The 21,399-nt window shown below is 39.0% G+C and overlaps 1 protein-coding gene across 3 annotated transcripts in view; it reads left to right on the top strand.

The window, feature by feature from the left end:
• LOC125230949 (stress-activated protein kinase JNK) overlaps positions 1-12,956 on the top strand; it is a 252,189-nt gene extending 239,233 nt beyond the window's left edge. For all 3 annotated transcript variants that reach the window (XM_048136253.1, XM_048136254.1, XM_048136255.1), the window contains 8 exons: positions 886-1,015; positions 5,454-5,651; positions 6,059-6,193; positions 7,522-7,651; positions 8,314-8,471; positions 9,074-9,199; positions 9,733-9,897; positions 10,420-12,956. In XM_048136253.1, the coding sequence (XP_047992210.1) occupies positions 886-1,015; positions 5,454-5,651; positions 6,059-6,193; positions 7,522-7,651; positions 8,314-8,471; positions 9,074-9,199; positions 9,733-9,897 (1,042 nt within the window). In that variant the 3' untranslated portion in view covers positions 10,420-12,956. The remainder of the gene's footprint in view (positions 1-885; positions 1,016-5,453; positions 5,652-6,058; positions 6,194-7,521; positions 7,652-8,313; positions 8,472-9,073; positions 9,200-9,732; positions 9,898-10,419) is intronic.
• The last annotated feature ends 8,443 nt before the right edge of the window (positions 12,957-21,399 follow it).

The following is a 21,399-nucleotide window of genomic DNA, read 5'->3' as shown; positions in this document are numbered from 1 at the left end:
TTAATTATAAATATTATAATAAAAAAAGTAACAGAGTAAAACAAGAAAAAATACAAAAAGATATGTCATTCTTGGAATTGGAACCGAGGACCTCACGTTTGCGAATCAGACGGAGTAGCCGCTACACTAACTATCCTTTTACCGATGCTGACGAAAAAATGTAACGCTTACACATGTCATTTCCTAGGGGAGGTCCTTTACTCTGATGCGAACTGTACAAAAAATCCCGATTGGTAAAAAAATACTTAATTGTTTTTGTAAATTTCGGTGTTATATAATGATAATGTTGTATGATCAAGTACCAAATTTTTAAATATTACGACTTGGGTCATTTAAATGAAATTATTTCGTGAATTGAACAATACCATTTGTCGCGAGAGTATAGTAATGCCATCTATTGTTTTACGAGTCAAACATTTAAATTGGACTACGGAGTTCTCATTCTTTGTTAGTCTCTTTTCTCTGGTATCAGAGAATATACAAGGTCTAAAAAGATCAAATGTAAACTGCAAGCATATCAAATAAGGAAAATACAACAAAAATACCTACTATATAAAAGACTATTCACCTAGTCCAGCCCCTCTAGCACAACTTGCCTTGTCACGCGCGAGTCCATACTTGAAGTCGCTTTTGATGAATGGACTCGCGCGTGACAACGCAAGTTATGCTAAAGGGTCAGAAGTCTGTACGTATTTAAAGAAAAGAGCCAATCACAGTAGAAATGGTCAGTCTGAGTAGTCTCAGAGACCCTTAAAACTTTTGACTGACTAACCAGTGGTCTAATATTCAGCCCTAATTTGGATTAATATTTTGGGTATTTTGGGTATAGTCATCAAGTCTCGATTCTTGCTTTCATGACTCTAATTCCCATCTGTCCTCTTCCAGCGCCGCATACGACACAGTGACGCAGCAGAATGTGGCGATCAAGAAGCTGTCGCGCCCCTTCCAGAACGTGACGCACGCCAAGCGCGCCTACCGGGAGTTCAAGCTCATGAAACTCGTTAACCATAAAAATGTGAGTATACCTAATGTAGAAATCTGGCTGCAACATCCCACCAACTCGAGCAATCTTCACAGACCTGTTGAGTCATCCCAGGAGTCAAGGCACATAGAATAGAATAGAATAAAATAGGATACAATAGAATAGAATGGAATAGAATAGAATTTATTTGTGAGCACAGTCAGGACTAATAACACATAACAACACAAACAGAAAGGAATGAAGTGCCACGCTGCGCTGATCTTCCGATGAGACCATCAAGTGAGAAAAATTCGCGGAAGTTAACATAACAGACAGAAGAAAAACAAAATATATACAAAAACATTGGACAAAAAGTTAAATGGCAACAATAGTGAGAAACATAAAAAGAAAAAAACTAGAAAACAATGACATACTGTGAATGTGACTGCGACAATAAAAAAGAAAAAAATCGTGATCGATGCGGCTAGTAATGCCGATCGAGCATTGGGTTGTGCAATTATTGCAGTCGATGTATGCTGTAGACTGCCTCCTCAAAAAACATCCATAGTTCCTGCAAGTGTCATCTGCAAAGAGACTTTCTAATCTCATAAGGTAACCTCAACAGCCCGACATAGTTAACTAAAATTGCGAGTTTGTCGCACGGCCTTCTAAATGAGCTTTAGAACAGCGAGTCCCGGATTGGATCATTACTATATTTTTATAACAAAATTATGCCCTACAGACTGTAAAGATAGCTCAGTTTTAAACTTTCCTAACAACGCTGTCACCAACAAAAAGGAGACTTTCTTGTTCAAATTGTCAAAGACAAACTTCGTCTCCTAGGAACCGTAAAAGTATTAAAAAAGCTAACATTTTAATAATTTCGGCGAGGCAACTTGGTCTCAGACGCCTTAAATTCGTCTTACGGAGAAAATTGACGAAGTGACAGCCACTCACAACTTAAAGTTTGCAGTGGGCGCCTTTAGAGGAAAGGGGACAACCCCTTCTCTATTTATACGAAGTTCCCGTTTTCCTGTCTGGCTATTAACTTTATTGCTGTAGGTACATTATCCGTAGCGTTGCCCTTTTTAGCGATTTTTGATTTTAATTGAAAACATGATAGTTACTAAATTGTTATATGAATTACAGTTTCTAATCAAGTCAAACAATTAGGTATTTTCACTGAAATGTTATACTACATTTGTATGAAAAGGCGTAAAACGATCCTCGAAACCTTGAAGAGTTGGGACGGAATTTTAATATCGTCTATTAAACTTCTAGCCTAGCTCGAGGGTTGTTGAAGTATTCTGGGAACTTCACTCTGAAGGATTAATCGGTTGTCTTGTTCCTAGCACTGCGCGGGTTTTCGTATTTGTGTAAATATTTAGTTTCAGTTTAATTTATACAGGACTAGCTTTTGCCTATTTCACTCTCCATCCCTTCAACTATCTCCACTTAAAAAATCACGTCAATTCGTCGCTCTGTTTTGCTGTGAAAGACGGACAAACAAACAGATACACACACTATAATATTAGTATGGATAAGATGTGGAACAAAAACATGTCTAACATAATTCAACCCTGTATCGGACTTGTGACTCAAAGTAATTATTCCGTATCCTTTACTGGCTGTATGAGATTGACCACTTATTAATCGAAATTAAAAATGCATGAAAATAAAAGACCCCATACAAACAGTAAAATCGTTCTATATGGAACGATATTTACAATATTGCAGCATGCTTTAGTCCTAGCACATTAAATTTCAAACCAGACCAGGGGCGGCTCACTCCGCGATTCTATCGCCGCGCTACAGGTACATGCCGGCGGCCGCGAGTTCGCGGCCTAATCAGGGGTGGCGCGTGTTCTCACGGAACGCACGTTCGCACTTTCTAATGTTACTTTACGTCGCGAGTTTTTTTTAAGGTTCATATGCTATGTCCGCGTGTGGAATGGCTAATCATCATTGGCCTTCGAGTCTATAACAGACTATACAAGCAGTGTCACGTAAGGCGACAACGTTTTTCATGGCTGTGTAAGCCGATGCGGGAGCGACAGACACGACCACAATTCTGGCAGGTGTAGTGTACCCGTGGCGAACATGTATTGCGCTGATGATGATTAAGTCCCCTGAAAAGATTCAATAAGGCTTAATAAGGCTTGTGATATTGGAACTTAAAGAAAATTATATAAATACCATATATATATACCAAGAAAATACCCAAGACTTGAATATAATAGTATAACATTTTATCTGAGTATTAAATCGTTTTAATCCGTAGGCAACCCTATCGCCGGGCGCCGCGCACGTGCGGCTCGTTTCTTTGTTAGAATTTTGTAGGTATTTAAAAAGGCGGCATGTCGTGAACATCAAAGCAGTGGGCCTTCTGTACTTGTACTATTATATATTCTGTGACCAGACAATACTTTACCGACATACTCTCAGGAGACTGAAGAATGAACGCCTAGAACCGGCGGAAGTTTAAATTAAATTAACTACAGAGAGGATTCTCTAAACAAGTTGAGTTCTAATATTAAATGACAGAAAATGAAATGCTAGTACTATTACTTTGAGGAAATAGCAAAATGCCAAGTTAATGTAAATACGAGTCAGTAATATGAAATGAGAACACATTAACAATTTAGATGATTGTGACGATACGAGTACTTTTTGATACGAAAAGGACATTATTCATTAGGTAGATACCATTTGATATAATTTTTATATCACTAGCAGTTAATAAATATAAATATCAATATAAATATCAATATTAATAAAACAAAAACATTAATAACATCCAAGCACAAATACAAACTAGAACCTATAAAAATCCGAAACACAGTAGTAGAGCAAGTTAAAAGTTTTAAATACTTAGGCAGCATTATAACATGTAACTCCAGATGTACTACGGATATCATTACACGTATAGCTATGGCAAAAAAAGCTTTCAACGCAAAAAAACACCTATTGAAAGCAAAGATATCCCGAAAAATTAGAAAGAGATTTATGAAGACCTACGTCTGGAGTATAGCGTTATATGGAAGTGAGACGTGGACACTAACTCAGCGCGAGAGAGACAGACTGAAGGCTTTTGAAATGTGGACGTGGAGAAGAATGGAAGGTATAAGCTGGAAAGAGAGAAAAACAAATGAACAAGTATTGGAGCAAGTCGGAGAGAAGAGATCTCTGCTAACAATAATTGAAAATAGAAGGGGAAACATGTTGGGGCACCTGATACGGCACGATACTTACATAAAATCAATAATCGAAGGGCGAATAGAAAAGAGGAGAGGCAGGGGAAGACCGAGGCGTGCGTTTTTAGACCAACTTAAAGAGAAGACCAACGTAGTGACGTATCAGGACCTCAAAAAAGCGGCAGAGAAAAGAACGGAATGGCGATTACTCCACAGACAAGAGCCTGGCTCTTAAATAATATGATGATGATGATCACTAGCAGTTGTGCCTTGCGTCATCCATATATTACGTCACAGTGTAAGGGGGAGGGGGGGGGTCATACTAAATGTGACAAGCCCTGTTAAAGGGATACAAAAAAGCGTGACATAGGGGGGGGAGGGGTCCAAAAACCTGAAATTTGGTGTGACGTAATATGTGGATGATCCCTTACTCGTGCTTATGGGAGTGACGAATGATCTAGATTTGTAAATATCCTATGCCTGACACTGGATACAAACACCACTTGTTCTTCTTTGTGGCGTATCATGTATCCATTCTTTCTCTATTTTCAATCCATTAGCCTTCTTTATTCTTTACCCTACGCAACATTTTAGCCTATTTGTTTAGTAAAACAATTTCAATGGTCCTATTTTAACCAAGATACTCGTATCAATAGCTCTTTGTTCCCGTTCCACATACGACACAATTTCACGTAACTTGATACGTAATACCCTTTCATATCTCCTTCACAAAGGCACTTCTGAAAATAAATATTAAACTGCCGAGAGAGACTTGCGAACAATATAACGTTTTTATATGAAAAGTTTTGAAGCAGGCTTCGAAAGCAGGAATAGGAGTCCTAAATATACAACATTTATTTACTGTTTATTGATGAAGTGGAATGTTGGTCGACTTGGTCGTCGCGATCTTTCTAATATTTACATGTTTGTATTTGAACTGTAGAAAAAGACAATGACATTAGTTTGTTGATAAAACATGTTGCTTCATCAATTTCCAATTCAAATGATGCTCTTCTAAGCAGATTTCGACGTTTGCTATAGATAGAACAGCTATTTGTGATTTGTTTTCTCAATTTCTGACTTGATAATATTTATAAAAAAGTTACTTTAACTGAAACTCTCAAGTCTCTTGTGTCTTACCTATTTTTTGTGTAAAAGCTGTCGGTCTCGGCATATAAATCTTGTTATGTCCGAACACACCATCTATGGCATTTGTGGTCACAGCAAATATTCAGAACAATAACTATAAATGTAACTTGACTGACGATACCATAATAAATCATATTTTATCCTTCCAGATAATTGGCCTCCTAAATGCCTTCACACCCCAGAAGAGCCTGGAGGAGTTCCAGGACGTGTACCTGGTGATGGAGCTGATGGACGCCAACCTCTGCCAGGTCATCCAGATGGACCTGGACCACGAGCGGATGAGCTACCTGCTTTACCAGATGCTGTGCGGCATCAAGCACTTGCATCTTGCTGGTATCATTCACAGGGTAAGTTCCAGGTGGTGCCAGGTCATGCAGGTGGATGTAATCCACGAGCGGATGAGCTACGTGCTGTACCAGATGCTGTGCAGCATCAAGCACCTGCATCTTGCCGGGATCATCCACAGGGTAAGTTCCAGGTGATGCCAACCTTAACTAGGACCACGAACGAACCACGCTATTAGGCGATCACAGAGTATAACCAAATCCGTCTTCCTTATTATAGTGGATCCTTTTTGTGATTTAGATCTATGCTGGTGTATACAGTCTTGAAGATCCAGGTCCATAAACATCAAATAAATGTTATAACTAATTTATTCTACTTTCCCTTCTCGTTCTTTTCAGATAGATGAATCAGTGTCGCACCCGATTACAACCTATTAATCAGTTCAATAAATTTAACTATTTTGTTGCAGGATCTCAAGCCCTCAAACATCGTGGTAAAGAGCGACTGCACCCTCAAGATCTTGGACTTCGGGCTGGCGCGCACCGCCGGCACCACGTTTATGATGACGCCGTACGTCGTCACGCGTTACTACCGCGCACCAGAGGTGAGGGCATCCAGCTCTTACGACTCAGCCACGACATTGGTCTAATCGTGACAGCGGTGAGCGGCGGCCATACATTGGAGCGAGATACAGCGATGGGACTTTTCGCACGTATGGCTGCCGCTCACCGCTGTCGCGCTTAGACCAATGTCGTGGCTGGGCCGTTAGTGTAAGACCTGAGTGAATGCTCATATTGGCCTGCGGCGTGCATGTCAAATAATGCGTCAATGAACGCTCCGAGTGCTCCGACCGTCCACTTCCAAATTGCTAATTTGTTGCAGAACTCTTGAATGTTGGGGGGAAGCGCGGGGAGTACATTTTACTGTCGAACTGTGTCCATACGCCTCTTTCTCTATTACTTTTGCTACCTAAGGGATCATCCCCACACAGGAGACGCATGTCCTAAGGCTCGGAACGGACGCCCGCGCCACGCCGCCTGAAGCGCGGGGAGTACATTTTACTGTCGAACTGTGTCCATACGCCTCTTTCTCGATTACTTTTGCTACGTTAGTGCGTTTTCACATTATCCGATCCGATATCGGATGTAGGAAGGATTTCCAAGGTAAAAATCAAAGTTGGCGGCTTTAATATATGGGATATCGGTCCTACATCCGATATATAATCGGATAATTGGAAAACGCACTAAGTGTGTGAAGGAAGAATCATTTGATTGATATAAAATGTAGCTGAGGTAATAATCGCTAATGTATGACTGTTCTTACGATTAATACTTTCATCTTTTCCATTTTCGTGCTCTGAATTTAAACGGGACAAAAGGTTGTGTTTGTTTTTGATTCGGTAATAGTTTAACACATTCAATGCTTGGTGGGCGCTCGTGCTCGTGAACTTTGCTCAAATGCCGGACAACTCTCTAGGCAAGTGGTCGCTATACAAGATAACGGTTGATATATACTATCGGTTTCTGGAGCAGCACCTTTAGCGCTGGTGGCCTAGCCTAGCGGTAAGAGCGTGTGACTTTCGATCTGGAGGTCGCGGGTTCGAACCTGGCTCGTACCTATGAGTTTTTCTGAACTTATGTGCGAAATGTCATTTGATATTTCAGTCGCTTTTCGGTGAAGGAAAACATCGTGAGGAAACCGGACTAATTCCAATAAGGCCTTGTTACCCTTCGGGTTGGAAGGTCAGATGGCAGTCGCTTTCGTAAAAACTAGCGAACCTCAGGTTTCCCATGAGCCGTGGCAAATGCCGGGATAACGCAAGGAGGATGATGGTTTCTGGAGCAGTGCGCCATTTTTTGTCTGGTGTAAATGCACGTTTGATGTAATGAGGAATATTTTCTACGTGTTTACATGTGTGTTCTTTGCTTCCAGGTGATCTTAGGCATGGGGTACACGGAGAACGTGGACATCTGGTCGGTGGGGTGCATCATGGGCGAGATGATCCGCGGCGGCGTGCTGTTCCCAGGGACGGACCACATCGACCAGTGGAACAAGATCATTGGTACGTCCCTTCATTTAACATTTCACATTTATTTCAAATAATTTACACGGCATCACAGCTTAAGCCAATACACCGAATAATTAAACTAATTACAACTATAATTACGGAATATGTATTTAAAAAAAACTAAATCTAAATCGGTTCATCCGTTGGGGAGCTACGATGCCACAGACAGACACACACACAGGCAGACGGATAAACAGACAGACAGACAGACACATCAAACTTATAGCACCCCGTCGTTTTTGCGTCGAGGGTTAAAGAGACAGGAAGACGCAAGTGGCGTTGATCTTCACGCCGTGTCTTGCGTGGGCGACGGTCGCGCGACCGTCGCCGTCGCGTCTCATCGCATCGTCTACTTCCATTTCGATAAGGCTTGATTTTGTATGCGTCGCATCGCCGTCGCGCGACCATCGCGCGACCGTCGCCCACGCAAGCCACGGTGTTATTGCACGAAAGAAACTTTTGTTGGTGAAACAGCCCGTCCTATCAGCTTTCTTGTAACTCTAAAAATCTCGGACTATCTTTCAGACTTCAGAATTGGCTGCTTGAATCTGAAATCAAGGTTCTAGCGTACCTGACTATACCATGATCTTAACACCTTCCGTTGTTGCTTTAGACGCAAACGAGAATTTTTAAAAGGTTTTTCTTTTCTTTTTTAGAGCAACTAGGCACGCCGTCAGCAGCGTTCATGGCGCGCCTGCAGCCGACAGTGCGGAACTACGTGGAGAACCGCCCGCGCTACGCCGGCTACTCGTTCGAGAGGCTCTTCCCGGACATCCTGTTCCCGTCCGACAGCAACGAGCACAACCGGCTCAAGGTACACAGTGGCCCGGTGCACAGTGGCTCACGGGAGTGAACCGGCTACTCGTTCGAGAGGCTCTTCCCGGACATCCTGTTCCCGTCCGACAGCAACGAGCACAACCGGCTCAAGGTACACAGTGGACCGGTGCACAGTGACTCACGAGAGTGAACAGGCTACTCGTTCGAGAGGCTCTTCCCGGACATCCTGTTCCCGTCCGACAGCAACGAGCACAACCGGCTCAAGGTACACAGTGGCCCCGTGCACAGTGGCTCACGAGAGTGAACCGGCTACTCGTTCGAGAGGCTCTTCCCGGACATCCTGTTCCCGTCCGACAGCAACGAGCACAACCGGCTCAATGTACACAGTGGACCGGTGCACAGTGGCTCACGAGAGTGAACCGGCTACCCGTTCGAGAAAGCGTCCTTTTTGCAAACGACAAATCATACGCGGACCCAGACCCCCGAACATAGGTTGGCCATACAAATTTACTCCGACTCACACATTTACCACACGTGAGGAGTCACCCTGAGGACGAATCTGGATAAAATGGAACTTTTTGATGTGAAGCTCTAGTATATAACTTGGCACATAGAAATAACAGTGTATTGTCGTTGCAGGCGTCACAAGCGCGCGACCTGCTCTCGCGCATGCTGGTCATCGACCCCGAGCGCCGCATCTCCGTGGACGAGGCGCTGCTGCACCCCTACATCAACGTGTGGTACGACGAGGGGGAGGTGAACGCGGTGAGTTACTCTCGTCGTTCTTACTCTCGTTGGCAATATGATGACCGGTCTGGCTTAGAGCGTAATGACCCTATGAGCATTTATTTGTGTGACGAACACAGCTAAAGCTATTGTTCCTGAGTCATGGATGTTTTCTATGTATAATGGCCTGTTTATAACTGCTATTTTTGGTACAACATGAATAAATGTTTTTTTTATTTATTTTTTTATGTATATTTTACTCTAAAAGCCTGAAGTACAGTAAAACTTAGGTTTTGTTTACTTCGGCCTTTTACCGACAATGTTGTATCAGACAGACATTTTAGGAAAGTTCTATGAAAAACTTGTGTCACTAATATGAAGTGTGCTTCAGGTTTTTACAGTTTACATTAAAAACTTGTTTCCGATTTGCTCACGGTCAACCTGACACGCTCCTCCTCGCTTCGCTCGTCGTCGCACCTAACTGTAACCGGGCTCGATCTCGTGTGATTTCTGTTTATCATTATATGACCCGGCTTAAGAATGTTGTATAATAATAATGCGGTATGTGTCAGCCGGCGCCGCTGGCGTACGACCACTCGGTGGACGAGCGCGAGCACACGGTGGAGCAGTGGAAGCAGCTCATCTACCAGGAGGTGGTGGAGTACGCCGCGCCGCCCGGACACCCGCCGCCCGGACACCCGCCGCCCGACCACGCGCAGCCCGCGCTCACCACATAGGTACTACACACGCTACACTACACTACACTAGAGCAGCTTGTAACTTGTAGCTTTCAGTTTTGATAAAAGGGGCCCCTGTACGAGCAATAAAAATTCGGTTAGTATGTAATTTCCCGCGCATCGCATGACGCCAATAAAATACATGAAAAAAATAAATTTGACAGTTTTAAAATGTTGTCAGTGCTCGAAACTGAAAACTACTGATCGGGTAGTTTTTACGTTTGACAATGCCAACATGCCAAGAGTAGAAAATAAAAAGGGCGCCACCGTATATGGCGTATATGTTTATGTAAACGGCTTTGCACGAGGCAACTATTTTGATTTGACATTTCTGTATGAGAAAACTAAAACTGTTGCTATGATAAAAAAAATTCAATTTCTATTTATAAATACATTCAGTAAAAATCTCATCAAATATCAGTAAAAATTTCAAATTGGAAAAAAATATAACGTCACACGGCAATAAAAACTCACTTTAATGAATCAACTTACTGATAATATATTTTGTTTGTTATTCTACAGGTTTGAACAGAATTGACCGCCGACGTATCCACGAGTATAGTGCAAGGACAATTTTCTACAGGCGATGCGGCCCTGATCGATTGTCGCCCGGCGGGAAAGTCATGTGATCGAATATGACCTGTTACATACAATAACTAACTGCATACATGTATATATTTATTGTGGGAATGTTATATGTGCAATACTCGACGGAATGAAATCAGTGCAAAGTAATTAAATCGATTTGACTCGTTCATGCTCCCGTGTACAGAGCATGGATGTATCAGAGACGTCATCAAAGATTAAGGCAGCGTAAAGAATAATAATCTGTAGACTAGTTGAGTAAGTTTATAACCTATTAAGTACCCGTTTGTTTGTTTTGAACCGGTTGTCATCTTGCTATTCCTTGTAGTTTCTTCCTGTAATAATCTTATGATAATACTAGCGTAGGTAAGTATTTTATTTTACAGACATTGTAAATGCTTTTTAATGTTTAAGCTCAACAATTTTAACATTTGTTCCTACCCGCCCGACCCTGATTCGAAATTCAGCCGTTAATTTGCATCAAGGAGTGAGTGCCTTTCGCGGAATGCTAAATGAAAGTTGGTGATTTCAGCTTATGGACTGACTTTGATATGTTTGGATATTTTTGTATGTGAATACATAAAGTAATTGAGGACAGATGTGATTTCCTAATAATATAAAATCATGCAATATTTTTGTCTATGAATTTTTTTTTTTATTTTATAATACTTAACATATTGGACTATGATAATGGAATATAAATAACAATTTAATCTAAAAGTTGAGCTTGATCTGTGTTGTGTTTGTTTTGTATGATTTTATTTGTTTTAAATTTGTTCATGTTGTTTACGGAGATTCATCACTATTGCAAATTGATTACTCTATTTCCGAAATTTGAATATTATGTAATTCCTTGACAGCCTTAAATGTTGCGCCAGCCGATGTTACTTACAAATTGCAATAGCGGAGTAGACGTGCGAGTTCGATTTGTATGATTTGTTCTTAGCCATAAACAGCCTCGGATGGTTACTTGGGATTTTGTGATGTTCATAGTTTTTCGTAATTAGTCCCTAGTTAAGTTGTTGATAATATTGTATTGACTGTATTGAAAAGTAGTTCAATAAGTACATTTCTACCTAAGTAGTATTTTATAGGTCACCTCACACGTTGCGGCCGAGGACTGAAAGAAATACGTAAATAATCACGCAAGCGTTTTAAATTATGCCAGCTGTATGTATCAAGCGTTATAATATAGTCAAACATGTTTTTTTAAATAGTTCAGTGTGGCTCAACGTGTGAGGGCGTCGTAGGGTATTGTTTGAAACCTCACTAGGTGATATAATATGAATTAAGGATAATAAAGAATGATGATAGTCTTATCGGGTGGTTTCAGCGAATAGCACAATTTATTAGCTATAGAATAAAGCTGGGCGGTAACAGAGTCGAGACGTGACGTCAGTTTGTATAACCATTAATGATACAAAAGCAATAATACATTCTAATTACTTTCGTGTTCTTCGGGCGATCGTGCGTCAGTTACATTAATTAATTTTGGCAATTAAAACATATCACGAGCGACACAAAAGATTGTTGACTAACGACGACGTAGTGATTGCTCCGGCTTCATTCAGTGTTACTTTACTTTGGTTCCATGGAATTATAGGTTACACAAAACTAGAAGACTGTAAATTTATCGCGTATGCGACAGGAAACGTAATTAAAGTGTTGAATAAGGTCAATTGTGTTACCTATAATAAAGCAATTAGAGCTAAGATATTGTCAATACCTTCAACCCCTCCTTGCTTAGCTCTTATACTTTCAACACAAGAAATCTATTTAAAAGCAATTCAAGGATATTATTTTCAATATGTGGACTTCCGTTAAAGAAGGGCCCTTATGCTTGTTAATATATTGTAATGAAGCTCGAGGACCCTTTACCAATGGATGCATTACATGAAACATAAGTAATTCTATGGTGGCATTTATGGCAAGCCACATAGTTGGATAGGTTTTTGACGTTGTAAGTAAAAGAAACGCTGCAGCACTGGTTATCTCAGATGACGAGATTGACGAGGTACGTAAACAATTAAAGTATTGACAATATGCAATGCAGGTTCCCAATTCATGATTATCATAAAGCATAAAATATTTGAAGTATTTAATATTAAGAATAAACCTGTAAATAAATAAATAAATCTATAGTCTAAATGGAACGAAAGTGAAGAACATCTATTTAAAGGACATTACGTTTGTCACTATTATAGTTATAAAAAATTCACAACTGTACGTCCAAATTGTCCATTTATATGTTAAAATGTACCTAATACAAATTACAATAATGTAATCATTAGAATGTATTTTAGTACACTTGGTAAACAAGGTTTAAGGTAGTCGCATGTTGAACGAGCCGCGGTGGCTTGTAGCGGTATACATACTTGAGTTAACACTTCGATGACTATCTAAAACAACTTATTTTTACTGTACACGTAAGTTATTTCATATTTTAACTGAATAAAATCAAAATGGTTATTATACATTATGTGTTTAATTTCAATTATCATCTTCCTTGGCACAATTCCCATACTTGTAGAAAATAGGTTTGAAATACTGACAGCCATTTACGTCCAAAGTCGCTTAATATAGAGCACAGACCAACCCCTATAGACATCCATTACAAGACGACTCGCGGTCGCCAGCCTTCCTAGTATTTGCACTGATATAAGCGCGGGCGCTCGCCAGGGTTGCCAACCGTACGAGGTTCCTCGTACAAATACGAGATTTATGGTCTTACGTACGAGGTACGAGGATACTATTAACCTCGTACAAATATGTACGAGATTTTGATAATATGGCCAATTGGATATATATTATTAGCATTTTGCATATTTTACACCATTTACGCGATGATTGTCTATGGCAGCTATCGCTTTAGGCTCCGCGCACACGGGCGACAAAGTTGCTCGACGACTTTTTTGTCTCTGTCGTCACCCCTTGCGACAGTCTCCGAGGTGCGCACACGGGAACGACAGCGACGTAACCACAGACTACTAAAAAGCTATTACCATAGACTAATTCTATTATCTTTGGATATTTCGGATGCAACTTTTTCTTTTTTCATGAAATTGAGAGCCTATCCAAAATAATTTTTGGTACTTCAGAATGAGTGTTTAAAAGTTTTGATGATTTTACAACCCGGCATCGTTTTTTCTTAATATTGTCGGAATATTCTTTTAGATTCTTGTCATATAAAATCGGTCTTTCCTCTACTTCTTCAATTAAAAGACAGATATCAATGTCGTCTTCAACAATCTGCATTTAAAATTATCTTTTTTTTCGAATAACTGGCAACATTGACAACCGACCGACGACTGTTTTGTCGCCGTGTGCGCACTTGCATTGAAACCCATAGGGAAGGAGACAGTTGCGTCGCAGGCCTGTCGTCGACCCCTACGACAAAAAAGTTGCGTCGCACCGTGTGCGCACCTTCATACTAGCCCATAGACCGAGCGACGGAGACAAAACTGTTGCGTCGCCCGTCTGCGCCCAGCCTTAACAACCACATCGCACCGCACCTTGGAATGTTTTCACGAAAGAGAGCGAGAAAGTGTTATTTTTGTATCGCTATCACTTACGTGAAAAAAAAATCCACAGACGCGGTGCGGTGCGACCATTTCTTAGGTGCTTTACGGAGTGGTCCCGATAGTATAATATGCTTAATTTTGTTTTAAACACGTTTTCGATGCATAATAATAATATTTTTTATATGTACGAGGTTTGAAAGTCTAAATACGAGAATTTTAGCTGAAACGTACGAGGAAGTTTTGCTTTACGGTTGGCAACCCTGGCGCTCGCCGTACCCGATCAGTAGCGACCAAGTAACAGACCCGAAAGCAGCGCGTGTTTTTCGCAGTAAAAAAATTGAAAAAGGGTATTTTGATGTCTTAAAGATGTCCACCTGTAGTGTGAAATGGTGTGGAAAGGTAACAAGAAGCTCAAATTTAAAAACAGACGTCATTACATTCCACATAAAAGTCATATTTATAATTTATTCAGAGCCGGCATAGGTTAACTTACATTGGCCACTTACGCGTCAGTAGAGGGACAGTCCCTTTCATCTGGCGCGACTGCCCGCCGTCCTTGAAACGGCCAATCACAGCGCGTTTAACACATTCCCCGCCCGCCCCTCGCACCCCTGGCACTGGTGACTCGTATCGCGAACAAAATATACAAGAATGCTACTCTATAGGAGCAGGTGTGATCGTGGTCAAACGTCTACCTATTCATACTAAAAAAAAAAAAAAAAAAAAAAAAGGAGGTTCTCTGTGATATAGAGATACAATCAAACTATGAGTTAGTGGTACGTAATAGGCTACTTGACCCTTTTTTAAAGTCTGTCTTATATGATTAAGTACTGTCCAATTAACCGAAATAATATATTATCATATTTTATTATGACTTAAAAACAGCATGAAATATTTTTTAACTATACTTTTACGTAATCAGGCGAAAACAACACAGTCATGTTAATCTATAGATTATCTGTGCATCAGGTCATTCTACTCGCAAACACCATTTTCTGACTTTTTAAGTAAGAACACATAAAGTTCAATATGTCAGTGATTGTTTTGACATGCAGTAAGGTTCGAATTAGATGACGTCACTACATCGCTGAAGGCGTTTTCGGTGGCCAAAATAAATAAAAAATTACAGACATTTTTAATCCAACTTTTAATACCCAAAATCTATAAATATTGTTTTTTTGTCATACTATTATGTCAATACAACAGAAGACAATCATTGTGCCAAATTGCCAATTTCGATATGAGTCTAGTAGCCTATTATTCGAATCGTTGTTGTTTAAACCATATTATGTGCTACAGAAAGATTCCAATTCACTTTTAGAAGTGGAATCCTAAGAGGAAGAAAAATTGGAATCTAAAAGTGTCGCGACGTTTCGCGAGTTACCTGGCAACACTACCAACTGAACGAAACAACCTCCATTCAAACCAGTAAAAACCTGTTTGTCACTTTATGGCGTGTTGAATTTAATTATGTAAATTAATATTCGAATCAGTGCTCATCAAGGGGAGCTGAGTCACCAAAGAAAGCTAAGTGGTGTTTTATATCTCTAGGTTAAAAGAGGAGTGGTTCTCCCAAACTTTCTTGTTCATTTCACTTATAACTTTAACTTCTCATGATGGACGATTATTGCTATACATTATTACAAGCTTTATGATAATGATGATGTTTCCGTTATGGATGATATATTGAAATGAGTGTGGCAGGGAGTTGTTACACGTTTATGCATATAAAGATCATGTAGTTAACATGATTGCATCACAAAATGGCGCATGTTGAATGCGGGAAAGAGCCAACGTGGCTGTAAGTCAGCGCGGCCCCAACGAGTTTGGGACCAGGCATCGGGTAGCCCTGATGCTGGTATGACCGCCACCGGGGGCTGGGGGTGCGGTCCAGCCTTAGTAATTGTGCTATCTATTTAATATGAGGAAAGTTATGAGTTTGGCTGGGGTTGGAGTCGCGCCCCAGGCCTTGGTAAACGCCAGTGAGTTTGTGAGACCTGGCCGCTGACACCTGAAGGCCATGGGTTCACGCATCCTCTGGGAGGACCCCCAAGATGGTGATCACTGTAAGGGCCCTCGGGCATGTGTACAGACTAGCGCTACTCTGAGAGGGTTGACGAACCTTCATACACATTTTGGGTCTAATAATGATATTTGTCAGGCGTTGGCCACTAGTGTGGAGCGTTGTGACATACCATGTAAATGTATAGCTTTAAGTTTGTATATTGTGTCTAAGAAAATGTATGATTTGATAAAGATGGATTTGGTAATGTGCCAGATGAAAGAACTACCTGATTTCCCTATGGGTTTTTCATGTGTTGGTTAAATTCATGTTTATGAAAGTAATTACTGATATGATAATGTGGTTTATGAAACACCTATGATTTACCTAAAAGTGGCTTTGATAATGTGGTTACCACAGAGAGGTTCTGTGGCTTATGAAACATCTATGATGTAACTATAAGTGGCTTGATAATATGTGTACGACAGAGGTGTTCTGTTGTTTATGAAATATCTCTAATAATCTGTAATGTGTTGATCTATGTGTGGTGTTAATGTACTTGCCTTAGTTGTGTTTATGAGAGACATGTTTGAGAAGTGTACTTTGTAAGAGAATGGTTACAAAGCTTTCATATTGAGTTTGACTATCATATGTGGAATTTTGTATCCTGAATATGCTGAATTGAGTTGATATATCTCAATACATTAGTTGAGATAATAGCAACTATAATGAAAGACAAATGTTGTTAGAAATTGACTTTGTTTACTGATTTACTGCATTATTTGTGTAGTACTTTGGTATGAATATTGATGCACCATAATGGTGGCTGGAAAGTATCTTTGAGATACTTTACATATGTATTTAAGTGCTACATTTATGTAGTTCAAAGGGAACTAACATGATGATGGTCATGATAATGATAATGGTCATGATAATGATAATGGTCATGATAATGATAATGGTCATGATAATGATAATGGTCATGATAATGATAATGGTCATGATAATGATAATGATGATGATGATGAAATAGTTGGAACTGTGATAACTTTAATAAGCAACTTGGAATTAATGATTTCAGTGAGATTTGAGAACCTATAATGGAAAGAATATAATATGAGATTAACCTTGTAATAATACTTGCATAGAACTAAATGTGTGATATTATATAGAGATAATTTAGTGACTTTGTAAGTCATAGTTACCCCTTTTTAATACAGATCTTGAGATGCCAGTCATGCTGACCAGTGTGGAAGCAACGAGGACAGCGGTTAGAGAAAGGCTCTAACAGTCATTCCATACATGCAGTGTAGCCACTGCTAACCAAAGGTATGAATCATTCCTTTGCTTGACTGACGTTTGTACAGATTGAGTTATAATGATAGCAGTTATAGTTGATAAACCTTTGGAGATGAATTCAGGCAATGTTTTAATTCTTTTTGTTCCAAACTTATTCCCCAGAGTTTGGAACAAAATTGGTTGAGTTAGTCTGGGATATTTGGTAGTGGCTGGGGAGACGCTGCTAAAATCACAGAAATTAGAGTCAAAAGTACAATTTGAGTATCTGAGAAATTGCATAAAGACGTCAGTTCATGGGATGTGTGATTCATATCATTTAAAATTATTTATTTGTGTTCTACATTCATCAATTTAACGAAAAATAGGTTTAACAGGTACTAGAAGAAGCTGATTTGAAACTATTAATGTCATACAGCGTCGAGTAGAAGTGATAGCCACGAGATGGACACAGAAACTGGCTTCTTTGGCGGGAATTTGATAAAAAAGTAGTCGGAAAATTTTCGGGAATTTGAAAAAAGTAGCTCCAATCTTTAAAATTATAATTTATTGAGTTTTAATAGCTTAATTTGTATATACTGTATGTAAAGTTGTAAATAAATATATAGGTATTGTGTTAAGAATGAAAGGCGAGGAGGGGGGCGGGACAAACCCGCCCACCCTAAAACGCTCCAAAATCGACGGCTCGGGCGGCAGCGGCGCGGACGATGGCGGCGGGGGTGAGCAATTGAACAATGCGTACTTACCATATTTTAAACCGGACTATAAAAGACTGTACCCTGAAAACTCGGGAAAAGTAGAGTTTAAAGTGTTCGTTGAACAACAGGACCCGAAAGAAAAATTGGGAAATAAAAGCCCAATTTTCTTAAATCACATCTTCACGACGGATATCAAAGGTGTCACGGCAATACAGCGTGTAAATGCAAACAAAATCGCAGTTGTTTTTAAACAATATAACACTGCTAATAATTTCTTAAACAACAACGCCTTTTTGGCTAAATATAATATGAAGGCGTACATTCCGGCAACCCAAATTGAAAAAACTGGCATAATAAGATTTGTACCGACCAACATTTCAAACAAGGACTTGTACACAAAGTTAAGCTCAATATATGAAATAATCGCAATACGGCGATTCACAAAAAAAGTTGGACAGGACCGTATTCCCCTACAGACTGTGAGCATAACATTCCTATCAAATGTTTTACCAGATGACGTACAGTACGACTTGTTCTCGTACCGTGTATTTGAATATGTCCCTCCGTTACTGCAATGCTTTAAATGTTTTAAATTCAATCACGCGGCAAAAGTTTGTAACGGAAAGCAGCGTTGCTCCATTTGCTCAGGCGACCACTTCTATAAGGAGTGCGATAAACCAACCGAGTTATGCTGTGCCAATTGTAGCGGCCCTCACTTGGCAATTTCAAAAGCTTGTCCAATAAAGCTTAAAAAAATAATGGATAAGAAGGCAAACATCTCTTATGCTTCTAAAGCTGAAACTCGTAAAGTAGAATTCCCGGCGATAATAGACAAAAAACTGACTGACAAGACAAATAAATCGAAACCTGCTAAACCACAATCCCAAACTAATGTTCCTTCTACAGCTTCACCAGCAGAAACACCAACGTTTGATATAAAAAAGGAATTGCTACAAAACGACGTCTTAATGAATGCAGTTGTGACCACTCTCATAGAGTTAGCAAATAAGACCGATTCCCTCCCAATCACTAAACATTCAATTGAAGAAATGTTTATTAAGAATATTCAATAATGGATCTTTCACTTTTTAAAATTGCACAATTTAATATTCAATCAGCTATAAATAAAAAACCCTTGCTAATCAATTTCTTAAAAGATAATAATATAGATGTTTGTCTTCTTAATGAAACATGGTTAAAACCAACTACTGCTTTTAGGATACCTGGATATAATATTTTCTGCAAATATGCTGATAATGGTCGCGGCGGAGTCGCTATACTGGTTAAAAATATATATAAACATACTTTTATACAGACCGATTTTTATGAGAGTATTCAAAATATAGCGATCTCAATCATGACTAACCGAGGACCTTTATCAGTTTTATGCGTGTACTGTCCTCCAAACCGTCCACGCATAAGGCTAAATAGACTTCAACACATAATTGAGAAATTACCAACACCCATAATAGTTTCAGGAGATTTTAATGCACATCATGCAGCGTTTGGCTGCGTTTCTAATCAACCGAGGGGTAACACTTTGTTTGACATTATTAGTGACTTAGACTTGTGTATTTTAAACAATGGAAATCCAACAACTGTAACTTACCCCAATCGAAATCCTTCAGCGATCGATGTTAGCTTCTGCAGTGCAAGTCTAGCACCTCATTGTGAGTGGAAAGTCCATGATGACCCTATGGGTAGCTATCACTATCCTACTATAATTAGTATGCAGACCTCTCTTGAAAAGTATCAAGTAAGTGAACCGACAGATAAATTTATATATGCTAAAGCTGATTGGGATAAGTATAAAGAGCTTTCAGAAGAGGTTTTCTCTAATTTTCCTTTAAATGACAATGATCCTATAGAGTCATATGAGAAATTTATTTCTGAACTCAACCTATTAAAAATACAGTGTATTCCAAAATTTGTTAGAACTAATAATTTCATTAGCAGACCACCGGTTCCCTGGTGGAATAAAAAATGTCAGGACAGTGTCATTAAAGCCTATGAGGCATTAAAATATTACAGGTCTAATCCATCCTTAGAAAACTATATAACTTACAAAAAACTCGTTGCTCTTAAAAAACGAACAATATCTGAGGAAAAGACTAATAGTTGGCGTAGTTTTTGTGGAACTTTAAATAGATGTACACCAATTGGGTTAATTTGGAATAATATTAAACGTTTTAAAGGACTAAAATCTAAGCAGGTAAATAAAAACGATGAATTTATAGAACCATTTTTAAATAAACTTAGTCAAGGTAATAATAACGATTGTAGGTCTTTAGAAAGTTTTTTCGAAATGAACAACGATAATGATCAGTCTAGGTATCTTATTCAACCTTTTACTTGGGAAGAATTTGTTAGAAGTTTGAAATCTAGGAAAAATACTACCCCAGGCTTAGATGATATACCATATTTTCTTATAAAAAAACTACATATTAACGGTCAAAAAGTTTTATTAAGAGTCATGAATTTACTTTGGTTACAAGGGAAAATACCTCAATCCTGGAAAACACAGTGTGTAATACCTATTTTAAAACCAGACAAACCACCTAGTGAGGCAAATTCGTATAGACCAATCTCCTTATCTTCATGTGTAGGTAAAGTTTTTGAGAATATGATTAAAACTAGACTTGATTGGTATGTGGAGGCCAACAACATATTGCCTTCATTTCAAAATGGATTTCGACGAGGTAGAAGCTGTTCTGACAGCTTCATATCTCTTATCTCCGATTTAAAACTAGCAAATTACAACAAGTCACATGCTGTTTGCATATTTTTAGATGTACAAGGGGCATTTGATAATGTTGACCCTACAATTTTAGTAAAAGTTCTGTCCAATTTTAATATCCCAGGAAAACTTTGCGAATGGATTTTTAATTTCTTAGATAATAGAGAGCTGTATGTTAAATTTAATAACATATTACACGGACCACGACAAGTCTTCAAAGGCACTATGCAAGGAGCAACGCTGTCTCCTCTATTGTATAATTTATACACTAGTGAGATTAACTCATTTGTAAATACTTCTAATGTTAATATACTGCAATTTGCAGATGATCTTGTAATATATTCTATTAATTCAAATTTAGATGTAGCTAAAGCTCATATTAATGATGCGTTAAATCAACTTTATGTTTATTACAACAATTACTTACATTTAAAAATAAATCCAGACAAAAGCAAGTTATTAATATTGAGCAAAGATACATCAAATGTAAATATTGTATATAATAATGAGATAATTAGAGAAGTTCCATCCCATAAATTTTTAGGTGTAGTCATAGATAATCATTTAAATTTTAGTTTACATGCTAAACATATAATGTCTAATTCCGTTAAAGGTTTAAATGTTATGAGATGTCTTGCAGGTATATCTTGGGGTGCTGACCCT

Source organism: Leguminivora glycinivorella, chromosome 11 (genome assembly GCF_023078275.1).
Source record: "Leguminivora glycinivorella isolate SPB_JAAS2020 chromosome 11, LegGlyc_1.1, whole genome shotgun sequence".
Lineage (NCBI taxonomy): Eukaryota > Metazoa > Arthropoda > Insecta > Lepidoptera > Tortricidae > Leguminivora > Leguminivora glycinivorella.
This window is presented reverse-complemented; position numbering and strand designations above follow the sequence as displayed.